Source organism: Hippocampus comes, unplaced genomic scaffold, assembly GCF_001891065.2.
Source record: "Hippocampus comes isolate QL1 unplaced genomic scaffold, H_comes_QL1_v1.1 scaffold190, whole genome shotgun sequence".
NCBI classification, from domain to species: domain Eukaryota; kingdom Metazoa; phylum Chordata; class Actinopteri; order Syngnathiformes; family Syngnathidae; genus Hippocampus; species Hippocampus comes.
The window spans coordinates 1-21,241 of record NW_017805121.1 but is presented as its reverse complement, the minus strand read 5'-3'; the positions used below and the strand labels follow the sequence as shown (position 1 = coordinate 21,241).

General features: G+C 58.0%; 1 protein-coding gene across 1 annotated transcript in view; it reads left to right on the top strand.

Moving 5' to 3' along the window:
• Positions 1–20,974, top strand: part of adamts3 (ADAM metallopeptidase with thrombospondin type 1 motif, 3) — a gene marked incomplete at its 3' end in the record, with an annotated part of 23,805 nt that extends 2,831 nt beyond the window's left edge. Inside the window, exons 4-10 of the mRNA XM_019865924.1 lie at positions 5,375–5,516; positions 13,932–14,131; positions 16,416–16,499; positions 16,976–17,132; positions 19,808–19,913; positions 20,172–20,315; positions 20,741–20,974. Of these exons, the coding sequence (XP_019721483.1) occupies positions 5,375–5,516; positions 13,932–14,131; positions 16,416–16,499; positions 16,976–17,132; positions 19,808–19,913; positions 20,172–20,315; positions 20,741–20,974 (1,067 nt within the window). The remainder of the gene's footprint in view (positions 1–5,374; positions 5,517–13,931; positions 14,132–16,415; positions 16,500–16,975; positions 17,133–19,807; positions 19,914–20,171; positions 20,316–20,740) is intronic.
• Positions 20,975–21,241: the final 267 nt, after the last annotated feature.

The following is a 21,241-nucleotide window of genomic DNA, read 5'->3' as shown; positions in this document are numbered from 1 at the left end:
CTGTGGGGCGGGGGGGGGGGGGGGGCATGTGGAGGGTGTGCCCATTCAGCGGTACTGGCGGTCCGCTGAGGATGCCCGAGCCGGTGAGGTGTTCTGGGCCTATGACCCGCCAGAGAGACCATTTGTCCCCCCCGCCTGGCCCGGGAGCGCCTCGGGATTCCCCCAGGAAGAGCTGGAGGAAGAGAGGCAAGTGTGGGCTTCCAAAAGCGGAAGTTGCTCCCTCCGCGACCCGACCCCGACCCCGACCGCCAACAAAATGGCCCACTGTTGATCATTTGGAAATGAAGTCGAAAGCAGCCGCTTGCGTGTTTCCAAATGACCGAGTCGGTGCTTTACCTTTGCAAACTTGTCTTGGAAACTGCGCAACAAGCACCACGGCTCACCGCGGCAACGCGAACCCGAAGGCGATGTCGGCCGATAGCGGGGAAGGCCAAAACGGCGGCCCCGGGAGATGCCAGCGGATGAACGCGTGGGCTTCGTTCTTATTGCGCGGACGCGGGACGAAGCCCCAAAGCGCACGGAGACGGGCGGCGGGCGCGAGGACCGCGTTCTTGCAAAGAAAGAAGGCTTCGGCTTGCGGCGCCGCTCTTTGATGAGCTCGCTTGGCCGCAAAGGCGGTAGCCCGACGAAGCCGTGGCTCCACGCTCCGAAAGGCTCCCGCGCGAAGCACTCGTCGGTCGAGGTCGCGCCGCTGCGGACGGACGGACGGCGCTTCGGTTTCGATCCCGAGCCGCCGTCGGGATGCGCCGATCTGCCGTGCGAGGATGTTTGCCGAGCCGGCGGGAAAGCCCGAGGCGCCGCTCCGGCCGAGAGCCTGGCCCAAAATAGAAAATCGGCCTCTTCCTGCCTTTTGAAAGCGGCCGTGAAATTGGCCCCGCGCCTTCCCCGCCGCCCGAACTTCGTCCGGTCCCATTCGCCGCGTTTGCCCTCCGGTGGCCTTCTTCGCGCTTCTTTCGCGCCAACGAAATGGTGTTTGGAATCCCTCTCCGCCATTCGCCGTGCGACTTGCCCACTTCCGTCCGTGGCCTCAATGGCCTCGAATAAACGACGTCTCATCCGAGCTCGAGAGCTCCTCTGAGGCGCAAATAAAGCCGGGCTGTGTCGCGCGGCCGCTCGGCTCTCCCGGCGCATCTCCAACGTGTGCGCCGCGGAAGGCAACTTTTGGCGTCACGTAACCAACCGTACGCCGGAGCAAGGCGTCCTGGAGCAAAATGTGAGTGGGGCCGAGTAGCCGAAAGCGCAATTTTCTTTGAAGCGGGTCGGAGGACGTAGTCAATCGCCGGGAGGTGCCGGGCGAGCGGGGGTGAAGCGGGCCGGGGCTGCGCGCAAGATGCCACGGTTTGCTGCTTGCAAACGACGGCCTGTGGAGAACGAACACGCTTTATGAGAGCCTGGCGGGACGCAGCGCCGCTTTTCCGACCACTTTGGTTATTTGCCGCCGGCGTTGCTGCGTCTGCCGCCTCACTCACATCGCGGTAGACTGTGTGTGTGTGTGTGTGTGTGTGTGTGTGTGTGTGTGTGTGTGTGTGTGTGTGTGTCTCGGCAGGGTGGGGGGCCGTGGGCGGGCTGGCTGTCAAGTGCCTGCACTGGAATCGGAATTCGCAACGTGTCGAGTGCTGAACTCTTTGCTTTCGTGGGTCAGAGGTCACGCAGGGCCTGTGGGCGTGTCGTTCGGTGACGGCCGCCGCCATTTTTGGGGCCCCAAAAGTTCGGCGCGCCAACGATGAGGCGCGGCGGGCATCGCTGCCATTTCCCCGCCAAGCGCGCAGCGGCCTTGCAAATGAAGCGCAAAAGCGGCTGTGGTGAGTTTTGGCGTCGAGGCCTCCGACACTTTTGGTGACTCGGGCACAAGACGGGCATCGCCGCCATTTCCCCGCCAAGCGCGCGGCGGCCTCGCAAATGAAGCGCAAAAGCGACACTTTTGGTGACTCGGGCGCAAGAAAAACGCTTTGGAAGGTGAGCGCGCAAACAGATGGCACGCCTGCTCTCGCGGTTGCCACCGTGTGAGCGCGGCCGCTCTTTTTGACAGGCTCGCGCCATACTTGAGTCAAAGCGCCGGTGAAAGCAAAAGGCCCCCCCGCCCCGCAAAAAGGACAGCCTGGAATGAAATGAAAAATCAGCTGTCAGACTCTGGCTGTACCCAAAACTAGTTCAGTGGGGAAATTGCTTTAGATTTCCCGTCAAGTCCCGCGAATAACACGCAGCCCTCAGCCCCTCCCCAAAAGTCACCCTTCAAAAGCTTTTTTTTGTTCCTCTCTACTTGTGTAGAATCGCGCCCCCTCATTTGCTGCGATACTTGATTACCCGAGTCAAAAACAACTTTTGTGTGTTTGAGCACGTTTTCCATCTTCTGCTCGTACTTCTTCTTTTGCGGCTCACATGGCCGGAGTAGGCCGCACATGGCTGGAAAAGTGAAGGAAAAAAAATGATAAGAGCAAACAAGTCAGGAATGCGGCCGAGCTGGCGTGTCTTCTTCAAGTGGGCGGAACGCTTCGGCCTTCCCGTCCTCCTCAGAGTTCACGTCTGCGGCCCCCCTCGCGTAAACCGGCGCACACCCGCACCGCCTTCTCTTGTCGCGGTGTCCGCTGAGTCGTCCGGCCGCGTTTCTCAACAGCCGCTTTTCTTGGATCGCCCTTCAGTGTGAGCCGACTCGTGAGCGGCGAGACTTTGCCGCGCCGCAAAATCAAGCGCGTTGTTTGCCGAAGTCTGGAGCGATGGCGGTTTCCGACTTCTCCCCGCGTTTGTTCTGAAAATGTGGCCAAGCTTCAAACGGGCGGCAAACAAGTCACGTTGCGAACGCACCGACGATTGCGCGGACACGTCGATCGCAAACAAACTGAAACGCGAAACCGACAAACAAACTCGCCGGCGAGTCAACAAACCGCCGAAAGAACGACGGCAAACGATCGAACGGCCTCCTTCTCCTTCCTTCACACACAAACAAACAAACGGACAAAAGAGCTTCGCAACTGCCGGGCCGATCGCCCGAGCGACGGACGGACCGCCCGGCTAGCAAAGCGGCCGAGGCGCAAATGGACGAACCGGCTCCCGACAAACAGAAGACCGCGGTCACCTCCCGACCTGTGAAACGGCTAACGGCGAAACAAACAAATAACTGATCCCGTGAAACAGCTAACGGCGAAACAAACAAATAACCGACCTAGCCCGTGAAGAAAAGATGAGCTCACAAAGAAACCAGCTAGCTAGCTAGCTAGCCAACGAAGGAACCGACTCCCTCGGTCACCTTGCTAACGCACAAGCAACTCCATTCGTAGAAGAGCTCGTCACTTGCCTCCCGACCTTTGAGAGGAAGAATGAAGAGGAAACCATCATCAAATCTCGATCCATTTTCAGATGAGTCGGATCAATGGGACATAAAGGTAGTTGGCCATGGGAGAACGAGGCCTTCCGCGACATGGCAATGTCAATTTCAGTTCAGGTGCTTGTTTGGCCGGTTCTCTCACCCGCTACGGCAGGCGTGTTCGGGTCCGAGTCCGGGCCCGCCTCTTTTGCGGCTCTCCCGGCCGCAACGCGCCCGAGTCAGGCGAGCGGCTCCTCAGATGAGCGGCTCCTCAGGCGGCGTTCGAAGCATCCCGATGAGTTGAATCTCCCGGGAGAGTTCGAAAACGGGCAGGACGGCGCCCCCCCCCGAGGACCCGCTTCGGACGCCGCTGCGCTACGGGGACAGGCAACGGCAGGTGTTTAACGGAGAGACTTGCTGGGCCCCAAGCAGCAAAAAAAAAAAAGGATGAAGCCTCCTGTGTTCCGTGACTTTCCTCGCCGCGGCTTCTCGGGCCGGGCCAAGCAGACAGCGCCGCCCCGCCAAGAACAACAGGCGGCATTCAGCCCGAGGGCTGCAGTTTGTGCCAAACGGCCCCTTTCAGTGCAAAAAAGCTCTCGGAGGGCCCGCGACCAGGCGGGACAGTGGCACCTTTCACCCGCGGTCGTGTTCAAAGGTGTGTTTGCTTGGCACAAACGCAAGCCGGCCTTCGTCATCGCGAGCTGCCATTTTCAGCCGCCGCCTCGCAGGAGCGCGCCGCGCATCTCCCTTTTTTTTTTTTCTTCTTCTTCTTCTCCTCTCCAGAGTGCGAAACCTCCCTCGGGTGCGTTTCCCAAAATAGCCGAGGAAAACAAACGCGGGCCGGCAAACGGTCACGTCGACAAGCCATACGTGCATGGGAGAGCTGACTTGAGCGTCCACCGGCCGCGTCTTGAGGCAAAGCGCTTCCGTTTTGGGCCACGTCGGGCTCCCCGAAAAAGCTTCCGGGCGAGAATTGCCAAGCGGCGGCAGCAGACGTTCTGTATTTGAAAGTCCGGCCCCCAAAGGAGGTTTCGCCGATCGGCGCGGGATTCGCTGGGCGCGTCCATCACGGGCGGACGCACGAAAAAAAGTCTCATACTTGCGGGACACCATTTGCTTGATCATCAGAAAGAGTCGAGACCAAGCAAAAAGTGGAAGATCGTTTGCAAGCTCGGCGCAAAACTTTGGAAAGTGAAAGCCGCCGCGTAAATTGCGATCTGGCTGGCCACGTTAACAACCTTTGAAAGCACTCGCACCAAGCCGCTAACACTTTGCCCGCTTCAATGCCGCCGGCCGCTCGCTGCGACGATGTGAACTGATCATCTGTGATGATGAACAGTGGAGGCTATTTTATCTCGCGTGCATTTGATGATTATTTGTGGTGGGGGAAGACACGTTGTCGATGGTTCATTTGACTTTGACAAGGATGCCGGGCGAGAATTGCCAGGCGGCGGCGGCAGCGGACATTTTGGCCCGGCGCCACCTTCTGTATTTGAAAGTCCGGCCCCCAAAGGAGGTTTCGCCGATCGGCGCGGGATTCGCTGGGCGCGTCCATCACGGGCGGACGCACGAAAAAAAAGTCTCATACTTGCGGGACACCATTTGCTTGATCATCAGAAAGACGAGTCGAGATCAAGCAAAAAGTGGAAGATCATTTGCAAGCTCGGCGCAAAACTTTAGAAAGTGAAAGCCGCCGCGTCTCGTTGCGGCTTCCCAAGCCCAATTCTCTCGAATCTGCCGGCGCCTGCCGATGGCGGCACAAATCCAATTGGCTCGTCACTTCCGGATGCTCTTATTTTTGGGTCGCGAGCGAAAGCGGGCTTCTGCGGCGGTCGCCGAAAACAAAGCGCCACGGGGGGGGGACGCTCATTGGACGTTTTGACAGTGGAGGAAATGTGAACTGATCATCTGTGATGATGAACAGTGGAGGCTATTTTATCTCGCGTGCATTTGATGATTATTTTTGGTGGGGGAAGACACGTTGTCGATGGTTCATTTGACTTTGACAAGGATGGCGAGCGGCGACGCTTTTCACGGCTTCCTCGTCGCTCACCGAGTCATTGTGCTCCGCAGGCCGGCATGATCCGGACGGACGCGGAGGAGTATTTCATCGAACCTCTGGAGAGGGGCGCCCGGGAGCTGGAGGAGCGGGGCCGAGTCCACGTGGTCTACCGCAGGTCGGCCGTGCGGCGGGGCCCGTCCCGCGGCGCGCCAGGTAGGAGGCGTCCACCTCTCGCGGCAAAAATGATGCGACTGCCTGCTAATCGCTTGATCTTCCGTGAAAGTCGTCTTTGCACGATTGAGCTGAAAAACATTTTGTCGGAGGCGTCGGCCGCCCCCCCCGCCCCGAAATGCAGAACCTTCCAGAAGCTTCGGCTGTGAAAATGGCACCCTAAACGATTCCTTTGCTCCAAAGAGATTGCGCGTGCGGTTGTTGGCTTGAGCACGACGCGGCCGCCGAGCGTTCCGTCCCGACTCGCCTTGTCGCACGACTCCTCAGATGGGCGCATCGCAAATGCCGCAGTGCTTCGGATGGAAACGCGGCGCAATCGGGGCCATCTCTTCTCCGGAACGGCCGCTCGGGATGAAAAAGGAGATTGTCGGCGCAAAGCCGGGCCGATTGCATCGCGCGCTTTGATGCCCGTTATCGCCCGAGTCAAATGGGGAGCGCGCATCCGGCCGGGCCTGGAGAGATTGCTCTCCAACGCTCTCTCGAATGCCCATTTAGTGAGAGCGACATTGATTGACTGATTTTTCTCTTTCTCGTAAAGTTCAACCAACGCTTTCGGGGCCCCTGTCTGGCAAAACCGTCTTCCGCCTCGAACTCAGAGCTTCGTTGTTGCAAGTATGAAGTCAAGTTATTTTCTGGAGGGAATCGCGCTTGTATTCATGGCCTGTCCGAATTGCACTCGCTCCAAAACGTCGCAATTGCTTCCAAAAGACACTCCGCGCGGGTCGGCTCCTTCAAGGGCTTCAGTCAGCCGCAAAGGCGGCAGGTTCCCGTCGCGCGCGCACCCGCGCCGCCCCAATGATTTATTTCGTTGGGAGCGGCGCACATTAATCGACACGAGAATAAAGCGTACGATAAAATTGCATTCAATTGAAATGCAGCGGACTTAGCATCAATGCTCGTTTTCAGCCTTGGTCCCGAGGCCGCTTTCTAAACGAGCACAGTGAGACGCATCGCCGCCGAAGATCGCAATGACAGAAATAAAAAGCAAAGCGGTCGCGAGAGGAACAATACAAACGCTTGCAGTCCTCAATTACAAGACAAAAGAGCAGGACGGCCAATCAATTCCAACTACAATAGTGGCTGCCATTTTTTTGTTTTCCCCCAAAAAGTGCAAAGTGCTTTGGTCGCTTTTCCAATTCCGCCGTTTGTTGTTTCGTTGCCTGACGTGACTCTGACCGAGAGCCGCTGTTGAACAACCTTCGGCGTGGGCGGGGACGGACGCTTGATGATGTTTTGGACTCTTTTATTTGAGTCCATTGCCATGTCTTGTTTTGGTTGATTGCCACCGGTTTTGGTTCAACTGCTTGATCGGAAGCGCTGCCGTTGAACTTTTGATGAAAAAAAAAGCCCTGAATTTGGAGCATCTGTGACCGAGCCGGCGCATTCTCGTCCAATGGGCGAGCAACTACCACCAGACGCTAGCTGGGCGATGGCGTTTTCAGCCACTTTTGTTGGCGTAAAGACTTGATCGGGATGGTTTGTGAACGCTGCGGCGCCTTCCGTCGCTTTGACATCCGAGCGAGGCCGGAGACTGCCCTCACGCTCGCCGTTAGCGCCTCGGCCTGCCGGCGTAAGTGATACTTTGACACGGTTTTCTTTTGTCTCGGTGCCATTTGCAGCCATCGCTTCCAAATAAGCATTTGGAAGGATCTCCTTGCCTGCGAGCGCGTATGGGAAGGATGCGGACTGCCGGGTTCGCTTCTCATGCCACACCCGACCTGAATCCATGCCAACTTCGAGGTCCCGTGCCACAATTAGGATTGAACTCGTTGCTTCTTTTATCTCAGACAATTTCTGTTGTTATTTGCCTGAAAGATTTCGGAGGAAGCTGATAAAGACGGATCACCCGCACCGTCATGAAGAAGGCGAAAAACCTCCGCCGAACATGTCCGACATCAAAAGAAGAAAAAAAAAAGACACCTGTCTGAGATAAAAGAAGCAGCAAGTTGAATTATAAGTAAGAGACAGACGGTTGACAACCGTGGGAATTGCGCGCATCTCGGCTCTCGCGACCCGCGAAAGTCTCATTCCTCGCTCGTTGACGCGGCGCGGCGCGTTCTGCCGGCAGCGCGCAAAGCCAAACGGCCGCGCGGCATCTCGTGTTTGCCCGTCAAACAAACGCGCGCCGTGCCAAGCGCCAAGCTAAGCAAACAGCGCGGCGGCCGGCGGGGATGACACCGGCCCAGATGTCGGTCGTCGCGCCGCGCCTTCTTTCTTTCGCGGGCGCCCAGCCCACGATACCGTGGCGGAGGCGACTCCCCCTCTCTTTTTTCTTCATTGCGCAGCCACAATGAGGCCACCGATGGTTGCGGTCGGACACGCTGTGACGTCCAGAATGACCGTCCTCACCCTATTGTGAGTTACGCCGTCTGCTATCCACCGTACGTTGGATTCATTCATTCATTCAAAAAAAAAGGATCATATTCGCAATATTGTTCTCTCATACGTGACCACATTCCTTGGATATTGCACTCACAAATATGCGATCGACATCTTGAAATGACATGACAGGAAGCGCAACGAGTGGAATGAAGTCGTCCCAAAGTTGCGCCGACGCTCCGCTCGCAATTCTGGGAATTCCCAAGAGACCCCCCCAGTTGGTTTAGGAACCGCGGCCAGCCAGCCCGTGTGGAATCCCCCCTCCCCCCCCCCCTCATTTTTCTTAGGGGGGGAGCAACGGACCGCAAAGACGGATGAAAATCCTGCCTGGAAAGTCGCTGTGTGCGCATCCTCCGATGTGATGGGCGATTTCTCTCTGTCCCCGTCTGCATGGTTAGCAGCCGTAAATCCTCCAAACGGAAGCGTGCGCCCGGAATCCACTTTTCTTTTCTCCGCCGAGCAGGCGCCGCTTCTAAAGAGACTTTCCACATCGTCTCATGTCTGTTGAGTAAATAGCGCGTCGCGCTTTCCGTCGGAAAGCTGCAGATAATTAGCCGAGGGAGCGCCAAATGGAAAAGGCCTTCAAAACACGCCACCGCCACCGCCGCCATCATTGCAGTCACTTCTCCGAAGTCACATGATGGCGGCGTGGCTTTTTTTTTCCTTCTTTCTGCTGCCATCTGGTCGGCCAGATCCCTGAAATTTCCCGCGCATTGTTGCGGCGACCGCAGAGAGACGCGCGCTCGTGGCCGCGCGGTCCGGCCTTGGGTCGCGCGCTCGCCTTTGGCTGACTTTTCATGGCAAAGACGCAAAACGTCTTTGCGCCGGGCCAAAGTTTGTGCGCGGCGGGCTGGAAAGGAAGCGAGCGTCAACTCGGGTCCGGTGGAACCTTTCCATGCGAAAATTGAGAACGCCGACGAGTGAAACGGCGTCATGGGCATATACAAGCGGTACCGGGAGTTGCGAAAGTATATGGCGCACACCATCCAATCCACCGGCGGATGGCGCCATATGAGGTGCACCTGCAAAATACGGCCCAGTCCGCAAACTATTTGTGCACGGGGTGTCTCTCTTGTTGGTTTGGCTCCCCGTGCATAGCCTGGGCGTGTTCAAGGTGTGGAGCGAACACACGCCAACGCGTAGGTTGAGGAACGGCTGCTCGGGCAAAGCCGGTTTTTGGCGCGCCGCCCAACTCCGCCCACCAACCGACGGTGTCCCGAATCGGAGACATTGCCGCCGGAGGAAACGTGCTGCCGATTCTCCCGGCGTCCTCGCAGCCTCGTTTCTTCCTTTTCTCTCTTTTTTTTTCTTCTTTTTTGCTTTCCGGGTCATGACATTTGAGAATTTGATCCGTGATGTTGCGGAGGGCCCCGGTGTGGGAAACCGTTTGCCACTCGACCTTTTTTTTTTTTTTTTTTTCCTTTCTGCCCACGACATTGGGCCGTTTGTTGGAGAGAAACGGATGTGCGGGTCACTCAAGTGGATTGAACTCCCCGAAAAGGAAACACAGCTCGCGTTTTCTTCAGCCCCCTCCAAAACGTGCAGTTCACGCCCCGTCCATGAATGAGGCCTAAGTTTGGCCGCGTGTTGCGCAGCCCAGCCGAGGCGACAAAGCCCCCCGTTGTCCCGCTCGGCTGCTCGCTAGCGGGCCCAAAACACCCCGGGTGACTTGCTTATCGTTGAAACGGAAGAGGAGACACGAATATCTTTGCCGGAGCGGCAAGCTGTTGAATTTGCAGAAATTGACAGCGAGAAAGAAAGTGCGCTCAGCATCCACTTCGACATTGCGTACAAGCAGTTGTGCTTTCGTGTTTCAGGCACAGCATTTCTTTTCCCTCTCCTCACCTGCAGTTGTGTGTGCGTGTGTGTGTGTGTGTGTGTGTGTGTGTGTGTGTGTGTGTGTGTGCGTGTGTGTGTGTGTGTGTGTGTGTGTGTGTGTGTGTGTGTGTGTGTGTGTGTGTGTGTGTTTGCACGTTTTCCCTCTCTTCTGCTTCAACTTCGTTTGTGGGTCACATGGCCAGAGAAGGCTGCACATGCACATGGCTGGAAAAGAGAAAAAAAATGATAAGAGCAAACAAGTCAGGAATGCAGCTGACCTACATATATACACACGGGGGGGAGGGGGGGGAGTATCTCTCGCACACTCTCTCTCTCTCTCTCTCTTTTTCTATATATCTCCATCCATTTTCTGATCCGCTTTCTCTTGACAAGGGTCGCAGGGGGCGCTGGAGCCTCTCCCACCTGTTGTCGGCCAGTAGGCGGGGGGACACCCTGAACCGGTTGCCAGCCCATCGCAGGGCACACACAGACAAACAAGCATCCACGCTCACACTCACACCGAGGGACAATTTAGCAAGTGTTCAATCAGCCCGCCGTGCATGTTTTTGGAATGTGAGTACCCGGAGAAAAGCCACGCAGGCCCGGGGAGGAACATGCAAACTCCACACAGGGAGGCCGGAACCGAGATCGAACTCTGCACCTCCGCACTGCGAGGCCCACGCGCTAACCGCTGGACCGCCGGGGCCGCCCTTTAGATGTAGAAGGGCTGTTCACACGGCACCCATTTGTATGGGTGCCGCGCCGATGTATTTGGTTGCGATAAAGCTTACGCGGTGTCAATTTTGTGGAGCGTTGACACGTATAAAGCCGCCTACGAAAGAGAAGCGCGTTCACCCCGGCGCAGCCCCACTTGCGTTCACACGGCACTTTCTGCGGCCGTGCGATACGATAGCATTAATACGGAAATAAAACACGCGCATGCGTCAAGTGTCCTTCCTTTTCCCCGCCTTGTTTGTGACATCCCGAAAAAGCATGGATTCTACTTCACCGGACAAATCAACATTGCGGTCTATCAGACACCGGAGAGAGAGAGAAAGAAAAGAAAAGATGACGCAAGTCCAACAGAGCACGAAAGCAACGCATTCGATACCCGGATGTAATCAACTCTTGTGACGCTAGGCGAGTCTACCCCCGTAGTGTTCACACGTCCCATTTTTGTCACGTTGCATGGTGGTGTTGGACCCAAAAAGCAGGCAGGAGGGAGGAGCAAGGGTGTATTTGAAGAAGTGTATTGGAACAGAGAAAACTAAATCCAAAACAAACATGGTCCAAAGTAGCAAACAAAAATCATAACTGAAGCCAAAACGGAACTATGACCAAAACAAACCTGACGGCAGCAGAGAAACGGCAACAAACAAACATGACGGGAGCAAAAAGCAACGATGACCCGACAATGATTGCTCGGGCTGGGAGTCCTTTTAAAGCCCCTAATTACCAACAAGTGTGCAGCTGCAGGGGAGCCCCACAGTGCCACCTGTTGGTCCCAAACCGAATCATGACAATTTTAGATCGCCGCTGCCTCGCAAATGAGAATTTACTCCGGAGTCCATTTTGAAAGCACCCCCTGAGCAGGGTTCAATTTGCTCCGGTTGAAGCCGTTTTCAGGGGCTACGACGGTGTAACTTTGTACGTGTGAACGCTCTACGGGGGGCAGCCCCAGCCGGTGCTGCACCGCAGTCAAAATTGCCACGTGAGCACCCCGATAGATATGCGGTAGGCAATTTTCAGACGATTGATTGGATCAGATCAAATGGGACATCAACGGCGTGAGAACGCAGATGGCACGGTGCCGTCGCTCACGTATTCAGAGTGTCCGGCATCCCGCCGAATCAAATGACGTCGCAACGCGAGAGGCGCCGAGCCCAAAGAAAACCAGCTTTTCTTTTGTGCTCGGTCGAAGCGCCGCGTTCGTCAGCGGGCTTCTTCCTTCGGCAAGCGCTTCAGTCCAGTGCCGATCTCAAAATCAACAACTCGTCGCTTCGGATTGCGCCATGTTTTTATTCCCTGCTCATGCATCGAGAAGTGTTTACAAGTGACCCCCCCCGCCCCACACCCACCCCGAAAATCTGCTAAGATGGGCTCATATGCTGCACTCATTAGGCGCGCGTGGCTCTGTGGGGGGGCTGAGAGTTGGCTTCAATTTGGGGGCTTGTTTAGTCGGTTTAGGGCCAGAGCACATGAAATTGCCCCCCCCCCTGCAAAAGCTGGTGTGGAGCCACTGCCGCCAGCGCACAAAATGCCCACTCAAGCATTTTTTTTTCTCTCATCGGGCAAGCGCGGAGCCTAATTAGAGCCTTATTGTGGTGGTCGGCGCCGTTGGTTGAGCGGGGGGAGCGACACGACACGCTCGGGTTGATGAAAAATCTGCTGCAATTATCCTGGGATGAAATCAGCGTTATTGTGGCCGCTCCATCAAGCCTTTGTCTCGCCGCAAACAAACAACAAGGGCTGATGGCGAATGCGCGTGCCGCTCGGACCGCCGCCCCACCTTGGCTATTGTGTGCGCGCGGGATCGCTGGAGCGGCCCCGGGCGGCCGTACGGCGGCATGCAACTCAACCCAAAGCGCAAGAAGAAAGTCCCCCAAAAGACCCGAGCTTGAAGGAACGACAAAACGGCAGGAAACCCAACGGACGGCGAGCGGTCGGACGGCGGCGGTTGCCCTCAAAGAAAAGAGCAAAGGACGCGACGAGCCCTCCCTCTGATGGTCACCAACACAACGGAACCGGGACAGCGTCCCATCGCATTCCAATCAGGTCGCACTTGGAGTCCATTTTGCCCCTCGCCGGCCACTATAGCGTTGCAAATGAAATCTCCAGAATCGGACCGTGACGTGTGGAAGCGTCTTGCGTCGACGTCGCATCCAAGTCGTCATCGGAGTTGTCATCTCTTTTGTGGCACCTCGGAGGAGCTCGCCGGCGTGCTTGACTTGACGTCGACTTACTTCCCGCTGCTCTTAAGTATTAACAATGGCAGCGAGCATTTTTTCTTTCTTTGTTTTGGATGCATTTCGTGACCGTGAATAAATAAACGAGCGTTTGACGGCGACAGCACCCAGTAGATTTACGCGCCGGCCCGTCGCCAACTTTGCCGGCATTTTTGAGCCGGCGGCGGCGCTGGCTGGCCTTGTCGCCACCTCGCCCGGCGGTGCCACGTGCGAGCCCCGAGCGGCCCCTCCCCCCTCCCCTCCCCATCCGCCGCACGGCGGGGGTCTCCGGGGACCGAGCACACTGGCGGTCTTCAAGCGGCGCTACTGGGGGGGGAGTGCGCACAAGAATGCCAGTGTCACGGCGCGAGCGGCACAGGGCAGGAATGCGGCCCACAATCCTCGGCCTGTCGGAGCTGCGTGCCCGCCGCCGACGCGGCTGTTGATTTTAGCTCGCCTCCGCGCCTCAATCGGAGGCACTGTCTGCCGAGGGGAGCATCTCTGGGGGGGAGGGAAGCTCTCCCGAAAGAAAAACGGCCCCTGCTCGGATCTCATCACGAGTCGACGAGCGTTGTCCCCGACGGTACCCGGTCGGATGTGTTGACCTGTGCGACGGGCGTCGCCTCGTTCGTCTTTGCCTTTGATGCCGGCGCCAAGATGACAAGCGAAGCGGCCGCGACTTGACAGGGAACGGACGGAGCGTTCGTCGTTGGGTGGGCGAACGATCTGAGGGGCGTCCGGCGGCGATCGACGGGACTCAACGCGCATAAACTGAGAAAAGGGCCCGCCCGGGGCAAGCGCGGCATGAAGCGAAATAATAAGGCCCCACTGCTAGGCATCAAAGTGCGCTTTGCGTGCAGCACCGACTCACACGTGTTCGCCACCCGCGAGAACACAAGCTCGTGGTTAGCGGGGCCGTCCGGGACGGCGCGCGCGTGCGGCGGAAGGCGGACCGAGCCGACCCGCCTCGGGAAGGTTCCCGCGAGCCGACTCGGATCTCGCCCGACCCGCCGAGAGGAGAAGGGAGGCCGGTTTTTAGATGACGCTCGGATCAAGTTGTTTGGCTCATGCGTGCGCTCCGATTCGCGTCCGCTTTTGGGCGGGCAGACGTTCGTCCGCCGACTCTCGTTCCAAGGGTGACATGCGTGGTCGCGCCTCTTCAAGGCCATTGGTAGGACCGAGGGGGGGCGCCAGATTCTCGCCGGGCCCCAAGATGGCCGTGAATTGTTTTTCTTTTGTTTTTTCCTCTTGTCAGAAGCGGAGTTGCCAGATGTTCCCGGGACTCTCGATACGCTTGCCAGGCGGCTCAACGACACGGTCCGGCAGCGGCGCCGCCGCCGCGACGCCGGCGACAATGACTACAACATCGAAATCCTGCTGGGAGCGGACGACTCGGTGGTTCGATTCCACGGGAAGGAACACGTGCAGAATTACCTCCTCACGCTCATGAATATCGTAAGTGCGCATTGCGCCGTTCCCTCAAGAAGCGCATCCGATGCGGCCCAACTCCAATGCGTGACGGCGTCCCGGCGGACCCGAACGCGCCGAGCCGCGCTCTATGGAAAGATAGCCCCGGCGGGGGGTTGTTTGGTGTGCGAAGGCACGCTGCTAAAGCACGTGTTTTTTTCCTTGCGGCGCTCAGCGGGAAGCGGGCCACGCTGAGCCGCCGCCGCCGCCGTCATGTCTGCTCGCCTCGATGGGCTGCCGTTACGTCCTAACGCGCGGGCTGGGAAGGCTCGGGCCTTTTGCCCGACAAAGGGCGCCGACTCGACGGATTTCCACCTTTTCTAGCCATCCCGCCCTAAACGGACTGCCGTTGGAATCCGCCGACGACGTCCGCATTGTCCATCCAAAGCAAAAACGAGCACGTTTCTCTGTCATTTCTGGCACGGGGTCTTTGAAAGTTTTTTCTCAAAGCGCGCCACCACGTTCTGACGACCCGTCCGCCTAATTTCATTTGCATCGGTGAAAGCGGTGCCGAAGGTCGCTTTTCTTCAACTTTCCAGGCACTCCTCGAAGGAGTTCCGTGGACTTTCGCTCGCTCGCTCGGACTCATTTCATGTCGGTGCGCTTTTTGTGTTTCGCAAAGCCTGCGATTGCATTTCATGCGTCAAGCGGTCAGGGCAGAGCTCGGCTGGAGGCCAACGACGAACGTCAACGTGTTCTTCCCTAAATGAGGGTTGCCACGGTGACGGCGGAATGCTTTGGCGCCACAATTTGGACGCTTGTTCCCCAGCAACAAGTCTGCCGATGATGACGGGAGCCTTCGCCGAGCCCCTCACCCGCACCCGCTTTTTTCAGGCTCCCGAGATAATGAGTGCACACACACACACACACACACACACACACACACACACACACACACACACACACACTCGCTGAATGGCTTTGGGTACATTTGTCAAGACTTGAGAGGAGCGTCCTTAAATCGGTGGCGATGACGATAGGTTTCTGATCTCTTGCCATTGGACAAAAAAGAGCCTTGGACCTGTTTCGTGCTCCTCAAGCGGACACCGGCGCCTCCGCTACCTGGACGCCAACGTACATTGAGAAAGGCAGAGGCACGCATGCGAGCAATCGGCAGCTATGTGGCGATATTGTTTGGACATCCAAACGCAAGAATGCTGTCATTCTTCTCATTTGTCTTTTTGAGAAGCCGGCATGCATTCGTGGCATTTCCGTCCATTTCGATGGGGAAAGACGATTTGAGACACAATCAGTCGGTGTCGAGCTGGCGTGTGACCGTGTTAAGGGGAGAAAAAAAAAAAAAAGCGGCGAGAGCCAGCGCGCAGACTGGGAGGCGATGACGCGATGCGGACCCCGTGGAGAAAAAAAGCAAGGCGCAGGGAGAGCAAAAAGCCCACTGAGCCTTTGGCCGCCGCCGGGCAGCATCGAGCCCCTCGATCACACCTGCATTTGAATTTCTCATTCAATTAGTTGCTGTGTGTGGGGGGGGGGGGGGGGATTTGAGCCTACACACACGCGCACACACAAAACTGGCCTTCTGCGTTGCGGTTGAAGGGAGGTTGTGTTGGGCGGGCGTTTCTTCCGTGTGCGTGTTGATGGCCAATCGTAACTCGGCCGAAGCATCGAATGGGATCCAAATGGACATGGCGGCGTTTGTTTGACAGCACACTCGTTTGCTGGAATTTTGTGCAAACGTCAACCCGATCGACGTTTTTGCCGATGGTTGTGTTCCCAAAGACTTTATCGCCCGCCGGGTGAAATCACCCGGGCGCGGCGCATTTTTCTCAACGTGTGCGTGGGAGAAATCCGAAGCCTCGGAGCGGCGGGAGGCCGTCTTTTCAGCCAGAATGCTCCCCGCCGGCTAATGAGCACTTTCCATATTTCCGGGCCGGAAGACAGACATTTCCACACGCGTACAAAGTGGAAACGTGGTCTGACAAGTCCATGCGTCCGACGGTTTGGGGAAATGGCGGCCGCGGCGGCCTCCGGGCCAAAGAGGGAAAGAACCATGCGGGCCGTTCTGGACGCCGGCATCTCCGATGGTACGGGGCTCACCTCCGCATCTGCCGAGGTCATGTCACGCAGTAGCCCGGCCGGCCCGGCCTGTTGGGAAGGCGTTACCGCCGTCAAATTGTCACTTCCCCGTGACAAGTTGATCCGGGTGAACGTGAAACGTGTTGTCTTTGGCCTGGAGTCCAATCAATAAATCAAGGTTGAACGCGACGTGTCATTGAACCTCGATGGCGCTTCTTGATGCTTTTCTCCCACTCAGGTCAACGAGATTTACCATGACGAGTCCCTGGGGGTCCACATCAACGTGGTCCTCGTCAGGATGATCATGCTGGGCTACGCCAAGGTGAGCTGCTGCCGCTAACTGACTCGCTCGCTCGCTCGCTCCGATGAAAGGGAGATTCAACTTGTTTCGGACCGTACTTGTTGCTAACAAATTCAGCAACCGTCTCGTCGATTCAGGTTCTTTCCAACCAAACGTGAGTTGAGTCGCTAACGAATGGAGCGAGCGAGCGAGCAAAGATTGGGCTCATCCCGTGCCCAAAGGGGCATTGGGCACCCGACCAAGTTGCTCGCTCGCTTCCTCCTTGCGGCGGGCGGAGGGTGTCTCGGTACACCGCGAGATCCTCTTGGAAAGCCAATCCGTGTCCACGCCTTGCCTCGCCTCGGCCGGCCAGCTGGCGCCGCTGTCGGCGGAGTTCCGACGCGGTTCCCCTTTTCGAGTCACGTCCCGCTTTGCCGTCTGAACGGTCGCCGCGGGGCTTTTGGGCCGGCCGGGGTCGGAAGCCGCTCGCGTCAACGCGTCGCCGTCTTTCCCGTCAGTCCATCAGCCTCATCGAAAGAGGCAACCCGTCCCGCAGCTTGGAAAACGTATGCCGCTGGGCCTTCGGCCAGCAGAAGGGCGACGCCGACCACGCCGAGCACCACGACCACGCCATCTTCCTCACTCGCCAAGGCTTCGGCCCCACGGGGATGCAAGGTGCGCCCCTCTCTCGTTCTGCCACGAGAAAGCCGCGTCGCGACCACCGGACCTTGTCGCGCGAATCACGAGGGAAGCCCTCAAGGCTCCCGTGCGGAAAGTCATCTCACGCCCCTCTCTCGTTCTGCCACGAGAAAGCCGCGTCACGCCCAACAGACCTTGTCGCGCCGATCGCGAGGGAAGCCCTCTCAAGGCTCCCGTGCGGAAAGTCATCTCGTCTTTTGTCCCGTGCGCGTTGCTCTTGTTGTTGTTGTCGCTTTGAATTTCGGGTCACTCGAAACCTCCGGCAGGCAGGTCACCACGAACAGATGGACTTGGTCTCCATCTGTAGTTTTCTCGTTGGTTTTGTTGGTCACGCCCAACAGACCTTGTCGCGCCGATCGCGAGGGAAGCCCTCTCAAGGCTCCCGTGCGGAAAGTCATCTCGTCTTTTGTCCCGTGCGCGTTGCTCTTGTTGTTGTTGTCGCTTTGAATTTCGGGTCACTTTCGGGTCCCTTTCGGGTCACTCGAAACCTCCGGCAGGCAGGTCGCCACGAACAGACTGACTTGGTCTCCGTCCGTAGTTTTCTCGTTGCTTTTGTTGGTATGACGAAAACCAACGCGGATGACGACGTGTACGCCACAGGAAAACGGACACGCAGAACGGCGCCACGTCCGTTCTATTGCGTCGAAGAGGAGCAACTGCCCGCCTCAGACATTTCGCCAGAGTCGGGGGGAGGGGGGGAATAGGCGCGGCCCACACATCGCACATCCGGCAACGCACGTGAGCATCACAAAGGATCCAAACCCTGCCTGCCCCCTCTGCTCACCTTTCATCCATTTGTTTATTTCTCCGTTTGCCGTGCGGCGACCGCCCACCCGCCGCCACCGCTCGACCCCGCTTTGAGCCGGCCGCATGTCACGGTCTCTCGTGACGGGAGGCGCCGAAAAGTCTGAAGGACCCGAGGCCGGCGGCCATTTTGGCTCAAAGCCGATCCCGCGTATCGTTGACTTAGTGACGCGTTACGCCACAGGAAAACGGACACGCAGAACGGCGCCACGTCCGTTCTATTGCGTCGAAGAGGAGCAACTGCCCGCCTCAGACATTTCGCCAGAGTCGGGGGGAGGGGGGGAATAGGCGCGGCCCACACATCGCACATCCGGCAACGCACGTGAGCATCACAAAGGATCCAAACCCTGCCTGCCCCCTCTGCTCACCTTTCATCCATTTGTTTATTTCTCTGTTTGCTGTGCGGCGACCGCCCGCCCGGAGACCCGCCGCCACCGCCCGACCCCGCTTTGAGCCGGCCGCATGTCACGGACTCTCGTGACGGGAGGCGCCGAAAAGTCTCAAGGACCCGAGGCCGGCCGCCATTTTGGCTCAAAGCCGATCCCGCGTATTGGTTGACTTAGTGACGCGCGCAGACAAAAGACCCGCGTCCAAAAAGGCGGAGGAAGCCCGCCATTTTGCCGCGCAAAAAAAAGAGGCCCCGTCGTTCCGTCCGGCCGTGTCGCCAACCGCAAAGGGAGTCTGCCCGCGGCCTCTCAAGTCGGGCCTCTCACTTGCCGGGCCGCCATCTCGGCGGCGACGCGGCAGGAGAAAGCGACGGCTTCCTTCGACGCCCCCTCAAGCCCTTGGCGGCAATTTCAGAAGGACGGCCGTGCCAAATGAGTCGCGCGTCGCCTTCTCCCCGCTCCCTCTTTTGCCGCGGCCTGTGAAAAATCGATCGGACGTGACCGTCATCCTCCCGGCGAGCGGCCCGGGTTTTCATCGGCCGACGCGGAGGCGTGATGAGGTTCATGTCTTGGCGTCGACTGGGCTACTCTAAGGCCCAATCGTTCCCGCGTCGCCGGCAGGAGGGGGCCGGGGCCGCACGTCTCGCCGTTGCGCTCGGCACCCGCTCGAGCGCGGCGCCGCGCGGCGTGACATGATTTCAAATGGGATCGTTCCGACAAACGAAGCGATCCGGCGGGAAGACGGCGAGGGCGCAATGACGGGCAGGCGGAAACCGAGACGCCGCGCGTCTCATCGCTTTGTCAAACGCGCGCCAACTGCTTGTCCTGCGCAATGACGTTTGCTTTGAAAACGTTTTCCGAAGCGTCTCGCCCAAGGCGTCGTCGCGCGTGCGCTCGGTCACACGGCGTCTTGACCCCTCCCTTGGTCTGGTTTGTTGCGCAAGACTTTTTCCGAGACGGACGGATGGCAAAATATGCAGCCGAGAAAGAAGGAGAGGACGGCCGCAGCCGGGAGGCAAGAGCGCCTTGCCGAGCGCCGCAGCGTCAACGCTGCGCATCCTCTTTCGACTGGTTTGGGCCCTCTTTAGCGACCCGTCGAGTCAGCCCCCAAATCCCGCTGCCCTTTTTTCTTTCACGCGGCTCTACTCATGAAAGGCGTCCCCGGCAGAGTCCACGTCGCTGGCTCAAACCGCTTTTGGCGCTCCAGAGTTCATTCCGCCGCTTCGGAATTTGACACCCGCGCACACCAGACCGACGAAGCGAACGTCCCGAAAAATGGAGCCCCCGCAGCCACTTTGAGCCTTTTTGCCGGTCTCGCCCGTCATCCGACGGCCTCGGGAAAGGCCGGCGTTGTAGCCGCGATCCTCTCCGTTCCTTCCAACTCACCAATGCCGCACGCTTCCTCGGATTTGACTTGAGTCCTTGTGACCTTGTGACCTCTTTGCCCTCTTTGCCCTCGAGGTTACGCCCCCGTGACGGGAATGTGCCACCCGGTCCGGAGCTGCACCCTCAACCACGAAGACGGCTTCTCCTCCGCCTTTGTGGTGGCTCACGAGACGGGCCACGTGTAAGTCCTGCGCCTCTCGCTCTCGCTCTCGCGTTGAATTGAGAAAACAAATCAAGGAATAGACGATGCAAAGAGTGCTTTTTGGTACCGCGAGAAAAGAAAAAAAGAGTGTGTGGCCAGATCCGATCACAATCCGTGCGTGCTGGTCCGTGTCTTTCCCGGCGCATTTTTTTTTCATCCGGATTCTTTTTTTTTTTTTTTTTTTTTGAATCGAGCCGGGACGATGGATGGCGCCGAGCCAATTTCGCGTGTGCGCAGGTTGGGCATGGAGCACGACGGCCAAGGCAACCGCTGCGGCGACGAGACCGCGATGGGCAGCGTCATGGCTCCTCTGGTGCAGGCGGCCTTCCACCGCTACCACTGGTCCATGTGCAGCGGGCAAGAACTCAAGCGCTACATCCAGTAAGTCGGGGCCGCTTCTCGCTTTCCCTCCCTCGCAACGGCCCTGCCGCCGATCGTCTTCTTTTGCCCCCCCTGGTCTGATATTGTTTGGCCAACTGTGAATTGGAGCCAATTTCCAGAGGAAAGGGGGGGCCTGAAAAGCGTGCTTGCGCTAAGCACATTGCGTCGCCTCGCGCACGAAGGCTGCAGGAAATAAAGTTGCCTGGCCTTGCCCCCGGTGGTGGATTTTCGTCTTTGGCAAGGCTGGAAGTCACTCGTTCTGTTGTGCTTTGAAAAAAAAAAAATCCTCCACTTGAGTCGCCCAGGTCAACATTTGACCTTTTTTGATCCACCCCGCACGTACGGTCAGCCGGATGTTGTCATTCATGAAAATAACGTGTATGCGACTGAACATTTGTCCCCCCCTCCTCCCCTCGCTCCACCAGCACGTACGACTGCCTGCTGGACGACCCCTTCAAGCAGGACTGGCCGCAGCTTCCCGAGCTGCCCGGGATCAACTACTCCATGGACGAGCAGTGCCGCTTTGACTTCGGCGTGGGCTACAAGATCTGCACTTCGGTGAGGGGCACCCGAGCGCTCGCGGCCGCGCCTCGGCCGACGTCGCTTTGCTCGTTTGAGGACATCCTCGGAGCCGCGCGTGGCGAGCGAGTATACGCGGGGCGAGGGCCAGCCCCCCCTCGCCCCGCGTATACTCGCTCATTTCCGGTGCGAAGAAGGAGACGGGCGCCGGCGATGTGGTTGCAACCTTTGAATCGCTTTGGTTGTGGTGAGGGCAAAATGCGTGAAAGGCAAATGGGATGTCTCTTTTCTCCGTGAAATCGACTCGCGTTTTCATCCGGTATGAAATCTTGCACGTCCTCTCGTCATGATTTCATCACCGGAGCCATATTTAGTTCAGCGCCGTTTTGTTGTCGTCAGGGGGGGGG